The 24,640-nt window shown below is 41.1% G+C and overlaps 2 protein-coding genes across 2 annotated transcripts in view; one reads left to right on the top strand and one right to left on the bottom strand.

Annotated features, from left to right (window-relative positions):
• acbd6 (acyl-CoA binding domain containing 6) overlaps positions 1-3,966 on the top strand; it is a 53,386-nt gene extending 49,420 nt beyond the window's left edge. The window contains exons 7-8 of the mRNA XM_084163328.1: positions 1,797-1,827; positions 3,611-3,966. Of these exons, the coding sequence (XP_084019454.1) occupies positions 1,797-1,827; positions 3,611-3,765 (186 nt within the window). The 3' untranslated portion in view covers positions 3,766-3,966. The remainder of the gene's footprint in view (positions 1-1,796; positions 1,828-3,610) is intronic.
• Positions 3,967-12,595: 8,629 nt separating this feature from the next.
• Positions 12,596-20,593, bottom strand: LOC311130205 (LIM/homeobox protein Lhx4-like; the record flags this gene model as incomplete). Its single annotated transcript, XM_084162903.1, has 6 exons — positions 12,596-12,975; positions 13,596-13,767; positions 13,904-14,058; positions 14,877-15,079; positions 16,457-16,628; positions 20,515-20,593. 6 exons carry the CDS (start codon positions 20,591-20,593, stop codon positions 12,596-12,598), a joined length of 1,161 nt encoding a protein of 386 aa, XP_084019029.1.
• Positions 20,594-24,640: the final 4,047 nt, after the last annotated feature.

Raw genomic sequence — 24,640 nt, 5'->3', positions numbered from 1 at the left:
GAATTAGAGCAGTTTCCTGCTGAGAAGTCGGACAAATTGCCAATAGAAAGGTGCAGCAAGCTCATCGATGGCTACAAGAAGCATTACTCTGCAGTTATTTTGTCCAAAGGCTTTGCAACCAAGTACTAGCTCCGGGGTGCCAATCATTTTGTCTTTATTTTCTAAATAAAATTGTAAACTTAAGTTTACAGAAATAAAATTGTTTCTGCAATGTTGAAAATCCAATAACAATGTGTGGAGACCAATTATTATTAATTTTTTTTCAACTTATTTGAGAAGAAATAGGGAATTATTTAAGAAAAGTGCAAGGGTACAAATATATTTGGCCCTAACTGTATGAATATATTATTTTTTATTGGTGGGGGGGGCATGTCCCTCCCAGCTCCTACGCCCCTACTCCCAATGTTTCCTCCAATCTCATAAAACATTTTAGAAAAAGGCTCAGTGTCGTTGTCCTTGCGAAGGTAGGGTGCTGGAGTACTGAAAACAGCGATGCCAATCATTTTGACCCCTATCTTTTTATTCTTGATTATTATTACTTGTTAAACAAAATCTATTTCTCTGAGCAATTGTGTTAAAATAATATAATTTCCCCTTTTTTTTGCATGCAATATAGCTCAGTATTTGTATTATTTATTTTCTACAGTCTTTTTTGCACATCTTTATCAAGTGTGCCAATAATTCTGGACCTGACTGTATATTTCATGCTGCTTTATATGATCTGATTGGCGTTATACCCTTCATTCATTCTATCTTGTAAGTAGCAGAAAGGCTGTTCCTGCGGCTATGCTGGATGCTGATAGTCAGGTTTTGACAGCCTTAGACCTTACTAAAGAAACAGCCAGTTAGCTCAGTGGCTACAGGTATTCTAATTGTTCCCATCTGATCCTGCGGCTAGTTGGTGACAACAGTATAGCAGTTTGTCATCATTATGGAATGAAAAGGCATGCTGGAGTGGTAATTAAGAGATGAATCCCCCTTGATGATGCGTGTCATACACTGTCAGTGTTACACCGACCCCCTCACTCCCGGCCTCATGCCGCCTGCACATACAGTCCACAGGATTTACACCCCCGCTGACCTCCGTCCCAAATATTGTCTTTCTTCATATCAGCCCCCGCTCCGTTCACAGACCACATATACCACTTCAATTTGTCCCAAACGGTGGCCGTGCTCAGGGCAGATTGCTCCTTTGTAACTAACACCATTGTGTGACGGGACGGCCACTGTGGGTAATGCATTTAGCACGTTCTCACCCCAGGACAATGACGAGAGACGCCCAGGCTTTGTCCCTCGACCCTGGCCGTGTCACCCTACCTCAGAGCCTGTTGAGCACGGAGGTCTGCCTGCTCTTCCTGGTCCATTGGCCACAGTGTGTTAACCTGTGGCAGGGAGGGCTCAGCCAGGGCTCAGGGGTAGCTACTGGGCTAATGCCATTGGTTCCACTGGCTCAGGTTGCTATAGAGTCTCTCCCAAGTTGAAAGGTTTAATTGTTCGCTCAGATTGAGATCAATATTTCATCTTTTCACATAATCCCCTTCATGGTGAAATCATTGGGTTTTTGATTTAGTCAATAATAACAGTTTTCTCAACTGCAAAGTTTGCAAGCCACAAGTAAGAACTTTACAACTGACAAGACTAAGGTTCTTTCATTGTTCTATGACAAACAGAGCAATGGTTTTTGTCTCTATGATAAACATTGTTGTCCCTATTACTGTGTTAAGGGTCTGCAAGTTAGACCTGTTTGTCTTCAGCTCTTCTCAGGTTTCTTAACATTTCTCACTCTCTTTTCACAGGATGACGAGGGCCAGACAGCGCTACACTATGGTAAGGAGTTGTCATAAAGCAAAATCTTCCGGATATCAGAGATTTTAATCTAGATTTCTGGGTGAATATGTGTATATAGGCTATGTTTGTGTATGAATGGTTGTGTGTACATGTACTGTAAATTGCATCTCTGTTTATGAGTGTGAACAATTGTATGGGGATGGATGGGGAACCATGCACCATCTGCTCTCTTGGCCCTGCATCTGTCTCCCTCTCTGCCTCCCTCTTTCTCATCCCCCTCTCTTCTCCCTCTTTTACTGCTGTTGCTATCTAAGGTGCCTTTCATCCATCAGCGTCTCTTTCATCCCTCCCTCTCTCCATCTCTCTGTGTGTGTGTGTGTGTGTTTGTGTGTGTATGTGTGTGTGTTCATGTGCTTGTGTCTAATCTATGGTCTATGTGTGTGTGTGTCTGTGCGTATGGAGGGGCAGTGTGTAATAATCACCAGGTCTCCCCAAGGAAATCAACAGTGCTCCTCAGACTCTCAATACCCCCTCCCATGGGCGGCCCCCATGTCCTCTGAGCCCTTGGTGTGTGTGGGGACACCATCTGGCCCCCGGCTGGGCTGGGTGACTACAGGGTGGGGACTGGGCACGTGGCTGTCGTACAGTAGACCACCACGCCACTGGGGACCCAGGCAGGGACATGAGGATGGGGCTTTAAAAAAAAAACTAATAAACATAAGCGATGAACTCTAGGAGACAAATAGCAGAGAATGAAAATTCATTTCCACCTCTCTTTGCACAGGGCCACAGTGGCTGGCAAATGATTAATTGAGGGTTTACTGCACACTATAAATTGTTCTCCTTCTCAACGACTCCCGTGGGGATGAGGATTTTACAGGCCAAGGCCCCGTACAGCGCACGCAGCCAAAAAATAAAAATGTAGAAGAAGAAGAAAAATCTGGAACCTGACATAACTAAGGCTGTTTTTTTTATTCTCCCTGCTGAGAACGGGCGGCACTTTAGCCACCTCTGGGCTGGAGGTTAAAAGGGCCTGCTGTCAATCAGCCGTTCCTGCTGACATCAGCCCATCACACAAGAGCAGGAGGGCTCTCTTTAAGAGGAGAGAGCGATTGACACTGGCGGAGAAAAGCACTCTGAGCACGGAGGAATCTAGGTGCATCAGCGCTGCGACTCGCTAACTGAGTTAAGAAAATGCAAGCCCTCTCCTCATATCGTAGCCTGTGAGTCCTTTTAGTGGGACACAAATTGCCAATCGGGCACAAATTGAGTGTTTCAGCCAACCACAGGTTCAGGGCAATGTCAATGGGCCTCCATATGAGCTTTTCATTGACTCCTGCACTCAGGTTAAAAACTTCAGGAATATAAACACCAATGCTTAGAGGCTGTGTTTAGACGTAGTTGTGTGCATCATGTCTCCTCAGGTGACCTTGGAGATATTTAAAGGTGATCCTTTTCTATTAGTGATTTGGGTACTGTAAGATATATACAGATAAGTGTATATTCAAGTTGCTGTCAGAACAATGAGATTTACTATGTTCTGTCTTGTCATACCACCCAGAATGATATATGGAAATGGCTGCTTTCATGGCATGTTACCTGTATAGTCAATCCTGGATCCTTTTACCTCTGAAGTGCATCACAATGATATCTCTTTCCTCTCTCTCTCCCCCCTCTCTCTCTCCCATCTCTCGTTCTCTCTCACCCTGCTGTGTCTCCCCCCCTCTCTCTCCTTCTGTTCTCTCTCCCTGCGCTCTCTCACTTTGCTCTCTCCCTCTTCTGTTACTCTGCCCCCCCCCCCCCCCCCCTCTCCGTCCTGCAGCGTCTGCGTGTGAGTTTGCTGACATTGTGGAGCTGCTTCTACAGGCTGGGGCAGACCCTTCCATTAAGGACCAGGAGGGCTCACTGCCCGAGGAGGTCACTGAATCCAGTGCCATCTCCTCACTGCTGCGCCAGTACACCGCCCCCAAGGGCTAGACCCAGCTTCGCCATCCCCTCCTCTCCCTCTCCTCCCCTCCAGCCCGTGCCCACCCCACCCTAGACCTAGCATCCAGCTCTTTCAGTAATGGTCATCCCACTCTGAAAGTGCAACCCACCACTTCATCATCTCTCATGTCCCATCCCAATGAATGCATCCATCATCATCGCTATTAAATAAACGAGTTCTACCAAAATTAGGTTCTTTCTGTTTTTCTCTGACTTTTTCAGACCACCTCCTTTGATTACACTACAGTCATGTTTGCACTTCGGATTTTGTGTTACCTTCGATTGTCTTGTGTTTCCGGATTTTTTTTTTATATATGAAAGACATTGGGAGAGCTTATGTACATTGGTCAAAAAACATTAAACTTCTACAGAAGTTTACCTATTATTACCTATCTATTCTGACTGCTTATTTGGCATTTTAGTTGGTATCGTCCTTGCCTATATAAAACTGGACAAGAAAAAACTAATTTAACCTATATTTGTCCAAAAAGAAACATATAATATGCAATTTTATATTCAGATGGAGCACGGAGAAATGTAAGTAATGGACATCAGGTCAAAGTTATTCTATGCTAACTAATGTAACCATAGCAGCACACACATCACATTGCCTGGCCAGGCCTCTTCATTTGAGTGTACCCTTTGTCCACTGAGCACATTCTGTCTCCCTTGGCCCACCCCACATACCCACACCCTCTATTATGTCACTTAAGATATATTTGGATGTTCTCCAAATAGCCAACACATGGGCTGCCTCCAAATCTGCTTTAGTTTTTCGTAAGCTCTTCTGATCAGAGCAGTCTCTTTGGCACCCCCTCCCTCCCACCTGATGAGAATACTAAATCTGGAATCTCAGCTCTTAACCACAGCTTGATAAAGAAGCTAATGCACATTTGAACAAACAATGGGGACATGCTGTAATCCCTCTTTCAATCTCCCTGAACATGAGGCATTAAATAACAGTCACCAAAAAGAGTCCTGCTGCGGCTGACTGCTGTCTGTCAGTCACCATGGCCCCAGCATACAGAACAGAGATGGTCCAGCCCAGACAGTCTGCTCTGTTGCGGTATCTGAGAGAGAGATTATGCATTCCCTACACAACCAGGAATTATTCTGTCGGTATATTTCAAAAGGTTGTTTCGCCCATCTTCCAGTAATTTCCTAAATCCCAATTGGGTTGGGGTAGGAGTCGGTGACGGCATGCTCCCCGGGCATGTCTGCACAACTGTGACACTAAGCCCATTATGTTTCCATTATGGGCCTCAATTTTCTCTGAGCTTTTCACTTTTGACACTGCCTCCTCTCAAATCGCAGCCCATATTGCTCAACCTTCTTTACTTAACGTTTATGCATTTTTACAAGTCGCCTCTATGGTTCTCTAACACCATTAGTGACAGATGGCCAAGGTTTGTTACAGGGATGAGCTGTAGCACTTTTCTCCCCCTGTCTTACTCTCCCCAGTCTGGGGGCTAAAAGTAGTGGCATGTCGTTGTACTGGCCAATGCTTAATACAATCCAGTCGCTAGTCCTCAGAACAGTATCGCTTGGAATTCAACAGTAAGCAAAATCTCAGCTCTGCTGTTGAAATGCATCCCTCTAATATCTTCAAGAGGACTCGATAAGTCTCTTGTTGCAAAGCCGTGTGTTTAGTGCATGATTAACAAGCATTGCCGTCTGCTGCTACTCAAGGTGATAGTGATCAAAGCTGCTCCACAGACACTCAAGTGTCTATATGGTTCTTCTCAGCAGAATGTTCTTATGCAAAACCTCATCACGCACTGAAGCCAATATCCTGTTAACGACCCTCCCTCTCTCTAATTATATGTGAACTATCTCATTTCAGCTATAATGACCCAGTGAAACTAACCTAATTTCATTTAAAACAGAAGAACAACCTTGAAGTTGTCATTGAAAGGCCTCTCTGTGACTCAAACCCCTTTAAAGCTACACTCTGTCATGGCAGCCATCGCTCAACATTAAAATAAACCATAATTTGAGGAGAAAAATATCCTGTCTTGATGTCCAAGATTAAGTTTAGACTGAACCAAATATCTATTTACATGTTAATGTATTCCTTTCCTTCAGAAGGAACATAGAATTGTTGCCTTCAAGAACTTTGTAATAAAAGCCTCAGATCGATGATAATGGCATTTGTGCTTGTGTTTGTCATCTTTGCAAAAGCAACAGTGCAGGAATTTCCTAGATTTATTTGTATACTAGTGCTGTAAGTGCCGTGTAAATTATCCTAACTGTCTTTGTCGCTGTTTATCTTTGTAATGCAGCACTATTAAAGGCTATCCATTAATGCCCATGGCTTGTCTAATCAATGGCTGAATAAAATCAGCTTGTTTTGTGGCGTTTTATGCAGACGTGCTTGTTCTGCTAGACCGATCTTTTCTTCTTGTTACTCAACAGGAATAGCTAAAACACAACCAAATTGATGATACTTAAGTATAGGACACGCCTGCTATGACTCCGAAAAGGCTAGATAACGGAGATATTATTAAGGAGTTATATTTACATTCTATTTGTTTCCATTTGACTATGAATATGTAGCCAGTGTATTGCAGATAACTAGCCAACAAGACTGCTTTAGCTCATGGGTTTTAGTGATGCTGAATTGTAAGGAACTTCAAATTGAGCCTTGTCGTATTCAGTTAATTTACTATGATGTGTAATATACACTGTATTTATGCCATACCTAATGCTGCTCTCTATATCTACACTCTTAGAAAAAAGTGTTCTGTGGCTGTCCCCATAGGAGAACCCTTTTTGGTACCAGGTAGAACTATTTTAGGTTCCATGTAGAACCCTCTGTGGATAGGGTCCTACATGGAACACAAAAGGGTTCGACCTTGAAACAAAAGGGGTTCTTCAAAGGGTTCTCCTATGGGGAAAGCCGAAGAACCCTTTTTGGTTCTAGATACACTCTTAGGAAAAAAAGCATATTTATCCATATTTCACAAAGCAGTTTACAATTAGTTAACAGTGCGGGAATTAAGGAAAGATTTGACTGTGCAAAACTGCAATCTGGTGCAGTCTTTAGTAGCAGAGGGATCAGTGTTTGCAGCAGCTAAGCAGATGTGCTACTTCTGCCCCCATTTTGTCTCTTCTATGGGTGGGAGTGGGGAGTGGTGTGTACGGGCTTACAAACAAACACTACTGGCCAAGGACTAGCAGACACAGAAAACCAACACCCACCACTGGTTACTAACTGGATCACCATCTTTGAATGTGTGTGATATTTATTATCAGTTCATCCTTAAAGGGATAGTTCACCCAAAGTAGTAAGAATATTAAAAACAAAAAAAAACATGTTTTAAGTGAGAATAGGCATTGGTCTGAAGCCGAAAAAGAAAGGAAATTCACTTGAGCACCACAATGCCTATTCCACCCATGCTCTACTAAGGTTTTACAGCACACAGCTTTGAACTACTACAGTAGCTATGTTGGTATTGTACTTCACACTATGCGTAGGCAGGTTGCTTAGGATTCAAACCTTCTCAAACAGCCTAATTCATACTCTTAGAGGAGATGCTTCCACAATGTGATTTTTACCGCATACAAGGTAAAGTATTGGATTCTTCACACACAACAGTAAGACATTATCCCACTACGTTACCTTTTCATGCTTTTTTAAATTAAATGAATCCAAGCTTTGCTTTTATACTTACAAGATCGGCTTGATTGAGCTGTTTTGTCTTGTAATAATGTGGTGTGTGCCTGTATTTCCTTAAACCTTTATTTTAGTAAAATATGTAATTGAAAGAAATATATCATAATAACACCCTTTTTTGTTAAGTAGGTGTCCAACATAACAATAGGTGGTGGTGTGTTGGACACAGTAGCTCAGATAGATAGAGCCTGTCTGCATTCCTGATTTCTGTAACTTAGCTTACCTGTGTAATATTGAATTAAGCTCAGAACTACTGTTCTATCAATTGCTGTGCTGATCAATGGACAGCATATTACCTCTATCAAAATAATATCTAGCTTAAAGTTCTGTTTGTAATTATTTATTTTTGCAATAAAGATGGTGACGCAACAATAATACACATTTATAATAGGCCTATATCTAAAAATACATACAGCTAAATTATACAGTGCATTCGGAAAGTATTCAGACCCCTTGACTTTTTCAAAAAAAAATTACGTTACAGACTTATTCTAAAATTGATTAAATTGTTTTTTTCCTCATCAATCTACACACAATACCACATAATGAAAAAGCAAAAACAGATTTTTAGAAAATGTGGCAAATGTATTAAAATAAAAAATGGAAATATCACACTTACATAAGTATTCAGACGCTTTACTCTGTACTTTGTTGAAGCATGTTTGGCAGCGATTACGGTCTCGAGTCTTCTTGGCACAGCTGTATTTGGGGAATTTCTCCCATTCTTCTCTGCAGATCCTCTCAAACTCTGTCAGCTTGGATGGGGAGCATCGCTGCACAGCTATTTTCAGGTCTCTCCAGAGATGTTCAATCGGGTTCAAGTCCGGGCTCTGGCTGGGCCACTCAAGGACATTCAGAGACTTGTCCCTGAAGCCACTCCTGCATTGTCTTTGCTGTGTGCTTAGGGTCGTTGTCCTGTTGGAAGGTGAACCTTCGCCCCAGTCTAAGGTCCTGAGCACTCTCTATACTTTGCTCCGTTCATCTTTCCCTCGTTCCTGATCAGTCTCCCATTCCCTGCCGCTGAAAAACATCCCCACAGCATGATGCTGCCACCACCATGCTTTACCATAGGGATGGTGCCAGGTTTTCTTCAGATGTGATGCTTGGCATTCAGGCCAAAGAGTTCAATCTTGGTTTCAGCAGACCAGATAATCTTGTTTCTCATGGTCTGAGAGGTGCCTTTTGGCAAACTCCAAGCGGGCTGTTATGTGCCTTTTACTGAGGAGTGGCTTCCATCTGGCCACTCTACCATAAAGGCCTGATTGGTGGAGTGCTGCAGAGATGGTTGTCCTTCTGGAAGGTCCTCCCATCTCCACAGAGGAACTCTGGAGCTCTCTATCAGAGGGACCATTGGGTTCTTGGTCACCTCCCTGACCAAGGCCATTCCCCCCCGATTGCTCATTTTAGCCAGGCAACCAGCTCTAGGAAGATTCTTGGTGGTTTCAAACGTCTTCCATTTAAGAATGATGGAGGCCACTGTGTTCTTGGGGACCTTCAATGCTGCAGTCATTTTTTTGGTACCCTTCCCCAGATCTGTGCCTCGACACAATCCTGTCTCGGAGCTCTACGGACAATTCCTTTGACCTCATGACATGGTTTTTGCTCTGACATGAACTGTCAACTGTGGGACCTTGTATGAACAGGTGTGTGCCTTTCCAAATCATGTCCAATCAATTGAATTTTCCACAGGTGGACTCCAATCAAGTTGAAGAAACATCTTAAGGATGATCAATGGAAACAGGATGCACCTGAGCTCAATTTCGAGTCTCATAGCAAAGGGTCTGAATACTTACGTAAATAAGGTATTTCTGTTTTAGTTTTTTTTTATAAATGTTCACTTTGTCATTATGCGGTATTGTGTGTAGATTGATGAGGATTTGTATTTCTTTAATCCATTTTAGAATAAGGCTGTATAACGTAACAAAATGTGGAAAAAGTCAAGGAGTCTAAATACTTTCTGAATGCACTGTATATAGACGTCTATAATAGTGAAAATAATGTTCTCTACATTTTCAATAAACACGTAGCTACAATCCTATGGGATTACTCTTCTGAAGTGAGTGATATTAAACACCACTGTTTGAGGTAATTTATGCTATTCTTACCTTGTGGTGCATGGTCATAGCTAAGTAATAAAATATGAATCATAGGTGGCAGTCACTCCTGGCCCATATGCTTCTTACAAGGTAAGAACAAGATTGACAAACGATAGAAATTGAGTGAACAATCCCTAGGGCATTGCTTTGCCTGTCTGTCACACCTTTCCCTATGAGAAGGAAACACTAATCATGGTCCTTCCTCTTTCCTTCTGGTTCTTAAGTGGTGGGCCGGCCAAAGCTACGTCCTTCCCACTGCTGAGTTGTTGCTCATCCTCTTCCTCTGCAGTCTGAAGACCTATCTCTTCTAACTGCATCTGCTATCTGCTTGATGATGATAATATAAATGTAAACATTAAAGAGAAATACACCCACTTTAATCCAAAGACATTTTAGCTTTATTTCCTCATATAGATTTTACTGTACACAGTTCATACCAATGCACAGAAGGCATATATGAATAGTTTCAGTGTTATCTTTTTCATCTTTTTCAAAGACACATGGCAATAAATAGCGCTCATGAAACAAGACTGTCAACACCTTTTGAAACTGTACAAGATTTACAACATTTAAGACGCAAAGTTCTGAGGCAACAGATTGAACAAAAAGTATATTGGTGTGTGTATATATTTGCATGTGATTTTTTTTCCTTTTTGTTTTTGTTCGTTTGCTTTCTGGTTGGCATAATGTATGCTCTTTTCAGCTGGTTCGACATTTGGCAATTGACACGGAAAGAAATATAAATTAGCAGACATTGAGATTTTGAGAGATGTTTTTACAGGAATTGTTCTATTCTGTCTGCATCTCATTTTGTTACCTCTGTTTATTTCATGGCATCTTAGATCATTTTCGTTCTTCAAGAGAGTGCCCCCTTGTACACTTATTTTGGTGGTAAGTCTTTAGAAACAACATGAAAGTCTTGAAACCAACACCATCACACAAGACTGAGATTTTGTAAAACCTCTCATCTCACCCAGTAGGGGTCCTAAGATGCAGCCTGTAACGCACGACACAACAGCATATTCAGATACCATGACAATCAGGCCATCAGCTGCTTTACAGTGGCTCTAAGTATTACGTTTGATAATCCCTTTTGCATGTATTTATATAAATGAACAAAAATATAAATGAAACATGCAACAATTTCGAAGATTGTACTGAGTTACAGTTCATAGAAGGATATCAGTCAATTTACATAAATTCATTATGCCCTAATCTATGGATTTAACACAGCCAGGGGCGCAGCCATGGGTGGGCCTGGGCATAGGCCCACCCACTTGGGAGCCAGGCCCACCCCCCTCCCCCCTCCTCAGACAATCCCGCAGGTGAAGAAGCCAGATGTGGAGGTCCTGGGCTGGTGTGGTTACACGTGGTCTGCGGTTGGACGTACTGCCAAATTCTCTCAAATGATGTTGGAGACGGCTTATGGTAGAGAAATTAACATTAAATTCTCTGGAAACAGCTCTGTTGGGCATTCCTGCAGCCAGAATGCCAATTGCACGCTCCCTCAAAACTTGAGGCATTGTGTTGTGTGACAAAACTGCACATTTTAGAGTGGCCTTTTATTGTCCCCAGCATAAGGTGCACCTGTGTAATGATCATGCTGTTTAATCAGCTTCTTGATATTTAAGGTGGATGGATTATCTTGGCAAAGGAGAAATACTCACTAACAGGGATATAAACAAATTTGTGCACAACATTTAAGAGAAATAAGCTTTTTGTGTGTATGGAACATTTCTGGTATCTTTTATTTCAGCTCATGACATATGGGACCAACACTTTACATGTTGCATTTATATTTTTGTTCAGTATATTTTGATGAGTGATATTACAGCTGTTGACAGAGAATAGCAGCTTCTAAGCAGCCAAAGCTACTGGAGCCAGGATGGCTGTTTATGCCTTTTCAGCATTAACAGTGAATGTTTCTCAGTCAAGATTAGGTTGGTGTGTGTTTTCTCAGATACATAAATATACTGCATTAATGAAACATTTAGTAAAACCATTGTTCTGTTCCTGTATCTGTCATAATGAGACAGGATTCCCAATGTTGTCAGCTGCACCAATAAAATAGGATATCAAATGTGAATTTCCACATTGTTGTTGGGTTGCCTTTGCACTTCTTTCTATCCTACTGTCATTGGGTCACGACAACTTCTAGCAGAGAGCATATTCTGGGAGTATGGACAACAGAGTAATAAATACTGACAAAAGTGTACCCCCAGGACTACAGATCATTCACAGAGAAGAACAAGTCAAGCACCTACATTACAGAAGAGAATGGGTTTGAAGCAAGCGACTTCCCCCTCATGTACACAGAAGAATCTGTGGCTCCCACACTGTATAGACAGCCAGACCAACATCCTAAAAACCCAGTGCTGTTAGTTTCAGCATTACATTTAAAAAACGTAGCATTGTAAAATTAGACTTGTGTCACTGTTTGAAATGATTTCTCAAAAGAAACACTGCTGGGTTGCATTGTGCATTCATCTCTCTTCTGTTTGTTGCTGTCCATGTACAAAAGAGGAGAAGTGTAAAGTGCCTTGCCAATGTAAAAGGCTTTTATATGAACAGTGATCCTCCTTATTCAGAAGCATGCAGGAAGCTTCTTTTTTTTAGGGATTCCATTTAGATTGTGGCCCTAACATTGCTGATGGCTGTTTGGGCTTGCCTCAGGGTTTAATGACAAACACCATCCCAATGCAGAAACTCATGCTGGAAATGTCAAATCCAGTTTTTTTAGAGAATGGAAAAAAATATATCCATTAAAAAAAATGATAATACAGTGTAAGTTCAACATTCAGTTGTGTTTCGTCCTGCCATTCTGTTCTGTGTGGCGCCACTGCTCTGCTCAAGTCAGTGGAGGGTCTCCACACATCCTTTACTCTGTAGTGGTGGGAGGGTAGCTGAAGTGTAGCCTGTCTGGCATGGCTACCACTTCCACATCCATTATTGGACAACAAACAATATCAGTTTCAGGGAAATAGAAATGTAAAAAGCCTGCTTTGTCTGTCTCTGTTCCCCAGTCAGTCTGCTGTGTTCATGGTGGAGCTCAGAACTGGGAGTGGTCCATCTCGTCCAGCCATGAGGCAGGGCTGGTGGGGAAGTCTGGGTAGCCCGTGCTGCTTCCCGTGGAGAGGTCAGAGGTGGGGCCTCCTGCCATGGCCCTGAGAGCCTGCCCCACGCCACCCTGCCCCCCCTGGGCCATGACGCTGTCCATGGTGAAGCCCAGGTTGTTGAGCAGCGGGGTGTGGCCGGGCAGCGAGGCAATGGACGAGGGTGACTGGGGGAGGCCGTAGGGACTGCCAGCCCGAATGTCATGATAGGGCTGTCCAGCAGCGTCTAGAGAGAAGCCTCCGTTCAACCCTCCCCCGTCGCCCACACTCCCATACAGGCTGTTGGTGTGGCCCAAGTCTGACAGGATCTGGTCATCTGGAGAGAGAAGGGAGAGAGGGTTTTAACACTTCTATGGTGCTGTCATCAACTATATCAACATTATACAGCTTTTATCTTTAAATAGAATGAAGTGCCGTTATGAAACCATTTTATTGAGGCAACATAATCTGGATTTCATCTAGGTAAATGGCATGGGTGTGTAGTGCTTCATAGTGTTCCCCCAGCGCTTAGTAAGAGGCTGAAAGAGTCGTGATTTACCTTAAGCTCAAACAAAGGGGGTCTGTGCGTGCAATACAAAATATTTGTCTCCGGCAGTCCCTCCAGTGCTGTTTCAATAACAACAATGCCCCAGAGCACTTTCCTTCTAATTGACTAAAAGCTTCACCTCCTTTATAGAGTTTCTGCTACGGGGCTTTCATTTCTCGTTAAAATGGCCTCCTTTTAAAAGTGGCTTGAGACTTTTATGAGTCCCCAAAACAGGCTCACAAACATCAAACATCCATAAAAACATGGGGATGTCTAAAATGTAATTTGCACAGCCGAAGCTTCTCTTTTCATGTGGGCTCCATTTTGGAGAAAGACAGGAATAGGAGGAGGAGTTGAGGAAGAGAGAGAGATGTGAAGTGGAGGTTTGGGGTTGGGTTAGCCATACTGACCTCTGAAGCTGAGCTCACTGTCACTCAGTCCCGCATCGTCAGCTGAACTCTCCTTCTCTGCTTTGTTGCCCCCTCGGTTACGTTTGACGCTTTTGTAGAACTGACCCCAACGGTGCCGTCCTGCATCCTTCTTCAGACGCTTCTCTTTTGCACGACGATTTTGGAACCACACCTGCCATTGTGGGAGTAGAGACGTTTGACTTCTAATTCATGTATATATCTACATATTATCACTAGGATGTTATCTTAAGCTAGTCCAACTAGACAACTGCTCAGCTTGGTATTAGAGATCCTGTTGAGGCACACACCTGCACTACTCTCATGTCCAGCCCCGTCTCTGAGGAGAGCTGCTCGCGGACGTGGCGTGCTGGCTTGGGAGAGTTCTTGTAGGCGATTTTAAGGGTCTCCAGCTGTTTGGCTGTGATGGTGGTCCGTGGTCGCTTTGCCCCTGCCTCTGAATCATCTGAGAAAGACATACAAGGATTCTAGAAGATTTTCTGGAAGTATATTGTTTGCAATATTTGCAACATTTTTTGATTGAAATCAACTTGTGGATTTTCACTTTTGAAAACATCATATAGGTTTTACTATGTATCAACTAGAAAATACATGTGAAGAACTTGCTTGGATGGACTGTATCGTAAGTCAATACCCTTCTGAAACTGTCCCACTCTAGCTGTAGGGGACATAAATCTCCCCAGGGAATGCCAGAAGAAGGGAGTTATTGTGGACCCACTGTAAAAGTACATCGCATCACTTAACATAATCAATCAGTGGGCCATGGAAATCTCCATAAATACACAGGCAGAGCTTTCAGAATCAGATCCATAAAAGGTCACAGCAACTGGAGATTGAATGCCCAAGCAGGACACTGAGAGACACTGAGAGACACTGGAACCCCATCCGGCTAGGTTTATGATGATTCTGTCGCTTCACTATCCCCCTGTCTCTTGTGATTCCTCAATGCTTCAGTATTCTTGTACATACAGGAGTTAATTGCACCTTGCTGTCTGCTGAACTCCCTGTCTGAATGCGTTTGAATGGGCTGCTAATTCCTGCACCTCTCTCCACAGCTCCACTGCTGGACTCTGCTGGACCCATCACTCAGAGCATCACACCAGCTCTAGATAGTTAATGTCAAGTCTATTCCTTGAAGAGGTTCTTAATATGACAGTTTATCAACCAGGGAGATAAGACTGAATTATTCACTCCAAATATTTGGAGGGTGTTTGATGGCCAATTGGCCATAGGACTAGTAGGATGGCCCAGTCAGAAACCTACCATTCTGTTTGGCTGTTTCGTAGTCCTCCTTGCACACCAGCCTGCCATCCTCCATGAGGTAGAACTCATCCCCAGTGGCCAGCTGCCGGCTGCACATGACGCAGGCGAAGCAGTGCAGGTGGTACACAAAGTCCTGGGCCTTCCGCACCACCTGGGTCGGAGGGATCCCCTGTTGGCACGACGCACACTTTGTTCCAAACCGCCTGAAAGTACACACACACACATACACACCTGCCATCAGATATACAAACCCCACACAGAACAGGTGGATGCATCTCCACTGTTCAGAGGCTGAAGATAACATGGCCTTATAACATAGTTATAACGTAGCATGCATAGTTTTAACCGCCACTTCCACCTGTAATAATAGTATCTGTATCACTACTTGTGTTAGTTGTAGAGGGGCAAAGCATCAGTGGTGGAATGTATTTGTGTTGGTGGTGGGCTTGTCCTCAGCTTGACGAATGGCCTGGATCAATGTAGTGGTAGTGGAGGCTATAAGAACCAGTAGAGAGAGCCCTGCACAGTAAACAGGCTGAAGAGAACCAATAAAGCACTGACTCAGGAGGGGCTGTAAATCACAAAGCCTATACAGAGAAATAAATCCTTCCTTTAGACCAAGGAGAAGTTTCATCATCACGGCTGGGAAATCCAGCACTATACTCCAGTTTCCAGCCCAGGCCCAAGCCCCATCATCTCTACTCCTCTCCCTGTCTCCGGTAGCATCCCCATAGTGCACACACAGCATCGCTGCAGTTTTAACATCAAAAATCCCCCCTATTGTCCCCAGGGCCGCCTAATAAAGTTAGCCTCCACTCTCTGACTCGCAAGCTTTTTAGGTCTCATTGAAGCTACTGACATTAAAACCTCTCAAACATGATTTAGTAAAAGCCAGTACTGATCCTGTTTTGGATAAAAGTCTAACTTAATTTTCTTCTTTAATGCCTCAGAAATTCAATCGTAAAAAGATAGAAGCAAATGGGAGAGAAAGAGGGATGAGAAGAAATTCAAAGTTGCTGTTTTGTGTGTCCAGCTAAGGCTGGTAGAGCAGTAATAAATTGAATTTGTTTATAGAGTGTCTTTGGAGTTGAAAGTTTGAGTGTTATGTGTTCTGTCTTATCCAACATAAGTATTCAACATGGACAAAAAAACAGGAGGATGTTGTAGGATGTTCAGCTTGATTAACCTCATTGTGTTGTTCCTGTCACTAAATATTGACACAAGCCTGTTTTATAACACATCCATTATCTCAAATCATTATATTATGATAGTAAACTATGCAAAGAGGAAAATCCTCACTGGCACTAGTCCTGTATGATCAAGTGAAGTCAAACCTAGTCCATGAGTAATGTGGTCACCAAATCTTTCCTCAGACCAAAGCAACACGCAACACAGACCACTCTGATCATGTCACAGATTTTACAAGTCAAACCCAGTGCAATCTTATTGGCATTTTTGAGCTCACAATTAAAGTAAATCACTTTTACATATAATGTCACTTAGCTTGCTACAATCAAATTCTCCAAATTCCCATTTAAACAAGATAGGTGAATGTTTTAAGATGAAGAAGTGGAACTCACTTGAAGAAATCCTCTTTGCAGTACACATTTCCCGCCCGCGAGAAACACTTGTCTGCCAGCAACGCTTGACAGTCAGCACACTTGAGGCACTTGGAGTGCCAGTGGCGGTCCAGCACCTTCAGGATGAACTTGTCGAGGATGTGTTGACTACAGCCCGCACACTGGGGGATTTCTGGGGGGAGAGAGCGAGAGAGCACACACCATGCGTTAAGAGAAAATATTGGTGCTGGAATAGTGCAAGAAGACAGGTGAGCATTGCCCTGGCAGGTTTATAAGATCAGAGCCGGGTAAAATGATGTTAAACAAAATCGGTCATGTAGCCTAATTCCTCATCATTGTGACCCTCGATGAAAACAAATAGAGTAAATTGTGTCATCATGCCACTCATTCGACTTAGATTTATCAAAGGCCTGTGCCAGTGCCACAATATTTAGCCTTGAAGTGGATTTGATTGGATAAGCCCACTGATTCGAAACCAACTAGTATTAAATAGTAATAGTAATAAATAACATGAAGAAAAAAACGGACCTATAAGGAGGAGCAGTAGCCTAGGCCTAATAGTGTTAAAAACAATACACCATCATTACCATCAACATCTTAACACCAGCATAGTGTCACTATTGATGTGATATAAGATTAGGCTATGCAAAAGCAAATAACCAGAGTTATTTTTATATTTATAACACACACACACAAACATATATATATATATATATATATATATATATATATATATATATATATATACATATATATATATATATATATATATATATATATATATATATATATATATATATATATAATGTGATAGAATAATACATATTAATAGTATTGTTATTATTATTATTATTATTATTATTATTATTATTATTATTATTATTATTATTATTATTATTATAGCCATCTTATTTTTTTCATTTGAGAATATGACATTTCGGAAATAATTTCCCTCAATCTCCGTTGTCGTCAGTGCAACGGTAGCGCATGTGAACAATGACAAGATGAAGAGCGACTTCTCATGGTAGACTAAATTGCCTTTTCAATATATTAGAATAGTGGGTGAGGGCATGAAGATTATCGAAATTGAAACTGACCCCTCAAACTCATGAAAACGGATGCAATAAGCACTGTTCTGTGCACAAAATAATTGGGAAGGAGGTGCTGTTTCTTGTGCTCGAGCAGTTTAATATTTTTACTGTATCTACAGTATGTCTGCAATTAGCCTATCTCAAGCTAATTGTTGTTTTAAATAAATAATTATTTAAATCACACTGCCTAATCAGTAATCTAATCACACCCATACCAAGCTGTTTAATGTGCGCTGTGGAGGTCACGACAACATTTCAAAACAATTACAATACAGTAGGCCTACATGTGCATCTTCATACTGTAGCCTACTTTGGGATACATTTTTGAAGAGTAAAACATTTACATTTTTAATTATAGTTTCTGGAGGGCTGCTCAATCAACTACATTTATACAAAAGGCCTAAGCTAAGCATGCACAAATATAGGGTTGATTTTACGATACACTTATGAAGGAGATACGGTAGCCTATACAATGTACAGGAGAGACATTTTGAGATGCTGCAAAGGTCAATTTCTTTAATTTTACTATTGCGATGTGGCATTACCTATACAGACATGGGCATAACAGGTATTTCCCAATCAACTTCACAATCAAATGAGATAACTATGGAGTACATGGCTTTTTAATAATACTTTTTACAAAACTAAAATGAAAGATAGGTGTATTTTACATCCACAAAAAACGAAAGACTTCTTCTGATTTGATGGTGCTTTATGCATTATGCTGTGGTGGAAGTGGTGGTACTGAAAGGATAGCACGAGAGCCAATCTTGGCAGTATTCACGTTCGATGTCTAATAGCCCCTACACCCCCTCCCTCCCCCCCCCCTCCCTCCCTCCCTCCCTCTCTCTCTCTCTCTCTCTCTCTCTCTCTCTCTCTTTCTGCATAACTTATAAATCACACGATTAAACCACTTAAGATCTCTTGTGAGCCTCCTCAAGAGGGGTCCTCAAATCTCAGCAAATGTGATCCTATACGCTTCCTTTTCTCAGTTACAATATATGCATCGCCTATAACATAAATCTATCATGCTCGTTTACTGTATTTCGATTAGCAGAGGCTAAGTGTGTTTTTTAACAGGATTAAAAAAGTGTTTCATATCACCCAAGTCATGTGCTTATTAGCTACAGTATCGTAACACCAAATAAGAAAGCCTATAGGAACAAGCTCGCCTATAGAGCTCAAAGGCCACATTGAGCTCATAGACCTATAGCTCATATGTTTTGTAGATTGCATGAACTACACTTCAAAGCAAACAGGCTGTAAACTCTATTCAGGAAATAATCTTATTTTTCTTGGGGCCTAAACGTCTCTTGTATCCAAACGGTTTAGAATAATTACCCTTATTCATAAGAGCATGCTAACAGCCATATTAATCATGATAATAACGTTTAGATACATAATACTAAATTGCTTTTATTCCTAGAGTAATCCGGTATTAAATCCAGCATGTATGCACGAAGGGGGGTTGAGTGGCAAGATCTTTACACAATCTTTTAATCTGTCTCGATTTACAAAATTAAAGAGCATACACCACTAACATATATTTATATAGGTTAAACCAATTCTATTTCACAATTCTGCATTGTTTCACTTTGTGCATTAAACATTATGGTTCACTATCTTTATCAATAAGGTAGCCTAAATGAAGGTCAATTCAATACACTTTTAAATGGGTTAAATTATCAATTATGCTAGATTCTAAACAAAAATATACTCTCCTGCGCTGAAAGAAGCAATAGCTCGTTTGGATCTGCGTTATAAACTATATAGTATTGCATTGTGGATTAAAAGCAACATTAGAGGTAATAGTCTAGGTCCATCTATACATTTCCGTGGCTCGCATATGAATAATTAAATCAGGAATTTATCCAATTCCAGTTCCATCTTGATTGCACGATCAGATTATATAGGCCTATAGCATAGATTAACAAAACTGAGATAAAGAGCCGATGCGAAGATAATGACCAATTATTTGCTTTGATGCAGAGAGGTAAAGTAGTTACTGCACACACAATGTAGTGACATATTCCACGTTGGTCATTTTTTAAATAAAAATTAAAACTACCTGTTTTAGTAGGCTATAGTATCATATCACAATCTATAATTGTTTTATAGCCTACACCCTATGTGTCAAACAATAATAAGACTGACATAATTGTACAATTATGTAGTCTACAATTGTGCAATAACACAGCTATAACAGAAACATCAAAGCATACGTAAACATTGCCTGGATAATTCCGATATGACTCAGTAATAGCTGTCAGTCAAACTGGTGGGGTATGGAGAGTAGGTGATGAGAGCATCTGATCTCTCGTCCATGGCCAGACTCATTTGCAAATAAACAGCTGTCTCATCTCTGACCAGAAGCAAACTTATCATACAGCTCGAGGGAATAGAATAAGAAAATGCGCTCGAGGTAGAGAATATGAATATTCCTGTATGATAAATAAAAAAGTACAAACTTAAAGTGTTTATGTCTTGATGAGTATTATACTATTATACACACGTCACAACCTAGGCCTATATATGCACATGGGTTCTAATAGTGTAAAACCAGCATGTACAACTCGTGCATAAGGCTGGAGTTTGGAAACACAACACTGTGAGCAGTACAAATGCACACTTTAAACAAGACATAGACCACATGTGATAAAGAATCTCTATCCATACAGCATTCCACAAAATTCCACGAGGACCAGAAGATAGAAATGAAATGCAGAACACCCTCACTTCAAATAACAATATGAAACACAAGTAATGTGAGTAAGTTGAATAATATGAATACATATGATCCAGTAGAATAACATCGCTGCCTTCTTTAGCCTGGCTTTACTGTCCCTCAACCCAGTTTAATTAAACGCTACATATTTTTCTACAGCAGTGCCCTGCAGCATTTCAGAGCTCGCCTGCCAATTTCTGTATGATATAATCAATATAGAAAAGGAAGTGGAAAAGCCTTACGTTGCATTGGCACTCCGAGTATCTCCGGGACACCCTTCACAGGACTCTCTGTTGGTAGAACAGCCGCACTTTGCATCATTGTGATCCAAAACGGGGAATAAACACACACATATACACGCTCAACAAGGTGGGCTGAAGCTCCCGTCTATTTAGTGAGAAAATTAGAATATGTTAAATAGAAACAGGGTCTGAACCCTTCTGTAGATCTTGCTGTCCGGTTTTTTATTATCCTGGAATATTGTCCATGCGTGCGAGATTTCGCCGTGCTCTTTTGATGTGGATCAAACAAGCTGCTTGATTCATTCACACTGCAGGGGCAACTGTGACGTCACCCCAGCATAGGCACCACCAGGGACCAATGGGATCCTCGGACAAGCCTCAAATGGGAGGAAGAATTCTGCTCGTGAGCGCAGGTGTGCAGTGAGAAAGAAGGAAGAATTGGTGACAAGGCAGAATGCCACCAGAAAGACGCGACCTTCTTTAGAATAGTATCAATAAATATAGTCTGGCTTTGCTCGTAGCTTTGTTTTTCTGTCAGTATAACTGAAGGGGTCAAATGTTTTTCAGCTGAAAATGGCAATACGCTTTGATAGACTTTGCACTATCAAAGCGTATCTTTCTTCAAATACGTGAAAGTGAACATTGAGCAACCGCTACTAGCCTATACAGCCGAACCTACAGCCTACCTGTGCTGGTGACAGATATGAAATTAATACGTTTCTACATATTGTCAAGGATTTGACAATTAGCCTATCGGTAAATTGCACGTAGGCTAAATGTTGAAAAAAATCTGCTCTAAACCTTCAGGAAAAGTAGGTCCTATTTGTTAGGATAGGAGTTATTGAATTTGGTTTGCCGATAGCATACGAATAGGCCTACCATCGATGATGTGTAGGCTAAAAAATGATGTGAATTAAATGTTGTTGATTGGACATACAGGACCTTCCACCCGCATCTGGGATATGGATGCCTGATGAAGACCTAAGGGTAGAAACGTTATGATAAAATCACCTGAGAGCATGAGCAGAAGTGTGCGGCGTTTTCCTTTTTATTTTTCGTTGATTGGACATAATCACAATATTTGTGTCTGATCTCTATGAATGGGATGTAACCTGACTGTAAGTAAGACCTATTATCCGAGAGCCTTGACAGGTATTAGAAGTCCATGCACAATCCTTCTGACAGTGTTCATTTCAATTCCGCGTTTGAGAGACTGCTCTCGGGTTAAGATATTCCCCCCGGAGAGTTCGTAGTTCAAGCTAGATGAACTCAATCTTCGCTTCCAATTTGCTTCAAGCATGTACAGTGTGGTTGCTTGGTCCGCGTCCCAAGCGTTCAGGTGAACAATACGATCCTATTCCACTCACACGTTGAACGAAATCGTAGCCTACAAGCAGCCGACCGTCTGAATCTCGGGAATATCTGAACACAAAAGAACTACAGCATATGGCCCTATGTCTGCTATTACCCTAACCCGTACCACCATTCCTACTATAACAACAAGTGTTTACATGAATGATCATGAACATTGAACATTTATAACATTAAATAATATATGTAGGCTATGAATCATCATTGAATTATTGTATTACGATATAACAATACTAATAATAAGAATATTAACAATACTACTACTACTGCTACTACTACTACTAATAATAAAATGAATAATAGCCTAATAATATCAACAGAATTTTGATAATGAGCACAATAACTGTAGAATATGATTTTGTGCAGACAACAATTGAAAGAATAAAATATTAATTTGGGGCATAAGAAATATCAGGGGGAGTTTCTATTCACCATGCGTGCTTCCACTGGCACAGACGTCAATTCAACGTCTATTCCACGTTGGTTCAACATACTTTCGTTGAAATGACATGGAAACAACGTAGATTCACCCAGCTTCCACCATACATAATTTCGAGTAAATCGGAATAAAACTGACACAACCTTATATCTAATTACAGCTAAACGACTGTCATCTCGTTATTTGGTGGACATTCCCTGCAAAATCAACTATAACATCAATCATTATTGGATTTATACACAATTTATGGATGCACAAAGATAATGGATGCACAAAGATAAAGGGAGTCAAATAGAAGCCTAATTCCAAATGGTGTTGTGTCGAAGTAGTCCAGCTAATGTTGGTAAGCTTAACACTATCCTGCCCCTTAAGGTTAGCCTATATGTCTCTATACCTGTCTCTGATATCTTCTTTCGTTTTCTGTTTATGTACAACTACAAACTCTTTTTTTCAATATCAATACAAACTAGCCTAAAGCCTACTCACATGACTCAAATTAGTTGGGTTATCACTTGCAGACTGACAATATAGGCCTACACGGTTATAGGTGAATCAATGTAAAAAAAGAGAAGATATTCGGTTTAATTTGCATAATGGGGATATGATGTTGGATATTTCAGCTAAACCTATAGGATATTTAAAACTTAGCTGATGATTCCATTGTTTCACATTGCAATGCTATGGGGACTATACAAACCCCATAAGCCGTTGTGTGTTAATATTTCAAATGTAATTTTGTAAAATGAAAACACTCATCAAGCTGATTAAATGGGAGCAGCAGGGATATTACGGGAATACTCCCCACACCAGCGCTAAACCCTCCTTCATGTCTTTATGCCAGGTGTCCCAGTTATATCCACCCCTTCATCCATCCCCTCATCCAGGCCAGTGCTGCAAGGCAAGGGAATCATCCCGTCATACACTTTCATTTTAATATTCCCTTTTCCCCTAAGATTATTAAATTACTTTGATTGTCGAGTGCATTGAAATCATGCATTTGGCTTTTAAATACAGTGTGGAGAAAATGCTCTTAGACTGTCAACATTCGGTCATACAATTAGATTAATTGATGGATGTAGTAGGCCTACAGTTGATAAAGGCAGAGCACATTTGATAGTGAAACTGTGGGACAAAATTAGGATGTTGTTTATTTTATTCATATACCCACGGACGAATATAAAAAGTAAAGCAAGCGATCAAAATATCTGAAGTGAAATAGACCTATTGAAATAGTATAAACTTCTGCATTTGTTTGATCCCCTGCTAGAAGGTACACATAAATGGAAGTGGGTAGTACACCTCCTCTTGTGTGCTTGGGGGGAAAAGTAATTGTGTCATTGTAAAATCTAATGATGCATCCCTTAGTATAGGACAATGAGTCCTAAGCGAGAAGCTATAACTCAAGCAAAGGGCAACTTTTCTGCCACCGCTGTTGACCCAGTCACCTCTAATTAGATATAATATTTCAGTGTAAGAGTTCATTGACATCTGCGATTCACAAATCCATCTTATAGGTAAAGCACAAGGTCCAAGAGGTCTCGCAATACAACCATTAATTCTCACCACTGGACCGTTATATTGTTCATAGGTTAACCAGGCCTTCCCCAATACCAGCTTATAAAATAATGTTACACGTTTGCACCCAAGAGGCTAGCTTGATTACCTTCAACGAAATAAGGCGTCATCTATTCTTATTATTTAAACCAAGACACACTGAGGGAAGTGATTTGGTGATTGACAGAAAGCACAAATAACTTGAGGACCTATAGGCTATGAGTATCTTACTTGAAATGCAGTTGATAGTTGTGGGTCAACGACAGAAATATAATCACCTAGGTCTATATCAAGCCATGTTGTATAGTTGAACAGGTTTAACCAAACTAAAATACACATAGGTTGTCCAGTAGGCCAGTAGATTCCAGTAAGAAAACACACACAAACACACACTGCCGAAAGCCGAAATGCACACTAAAACAGTAAGCTGTGATTGGGAGAAGCATGAATAACAATATCAATCGAAAAGCCAATGGTTTATTGCTAAATCATTCAAGGAGGAATAATATTTTCATTTGTTCTACATTGTGGTGGATTTGTGCATTTAATGCATTTGCACAATGGAACTTAAGCTACAATAGCGATCAACTTCACTCGAGTAGAACCTGGAACACTGTGTGCCGTAGGAGAAATATCGAAATCTCCTTCTTATCCTTGTCCAGTTACTTTTGATAAGCCTGCGTTGCCTACTTGTCAAAATGACACAGACACGACAATCACAATGAATGGACCCAGACAGTCAATATACAGGTTTTAACATCA

Source organism: Coregonus lavaretus (assembly GCF_964263955.1).
Source record: "Coregonus lavaretus genome assembly, chromosome: 6".
Taxonomy (NCBI): Eukaryota; Metazoa; Chordata; class Actinopteri; order Salmoniformes; family Salmonidae; genus Coregonus; species Coregonus lavaretus.
The sequence above is the reverse complement of the archived record's forward strand: the minus strand, read 5'-3'. Positions and strand labels throughout refer to the sequence as shown.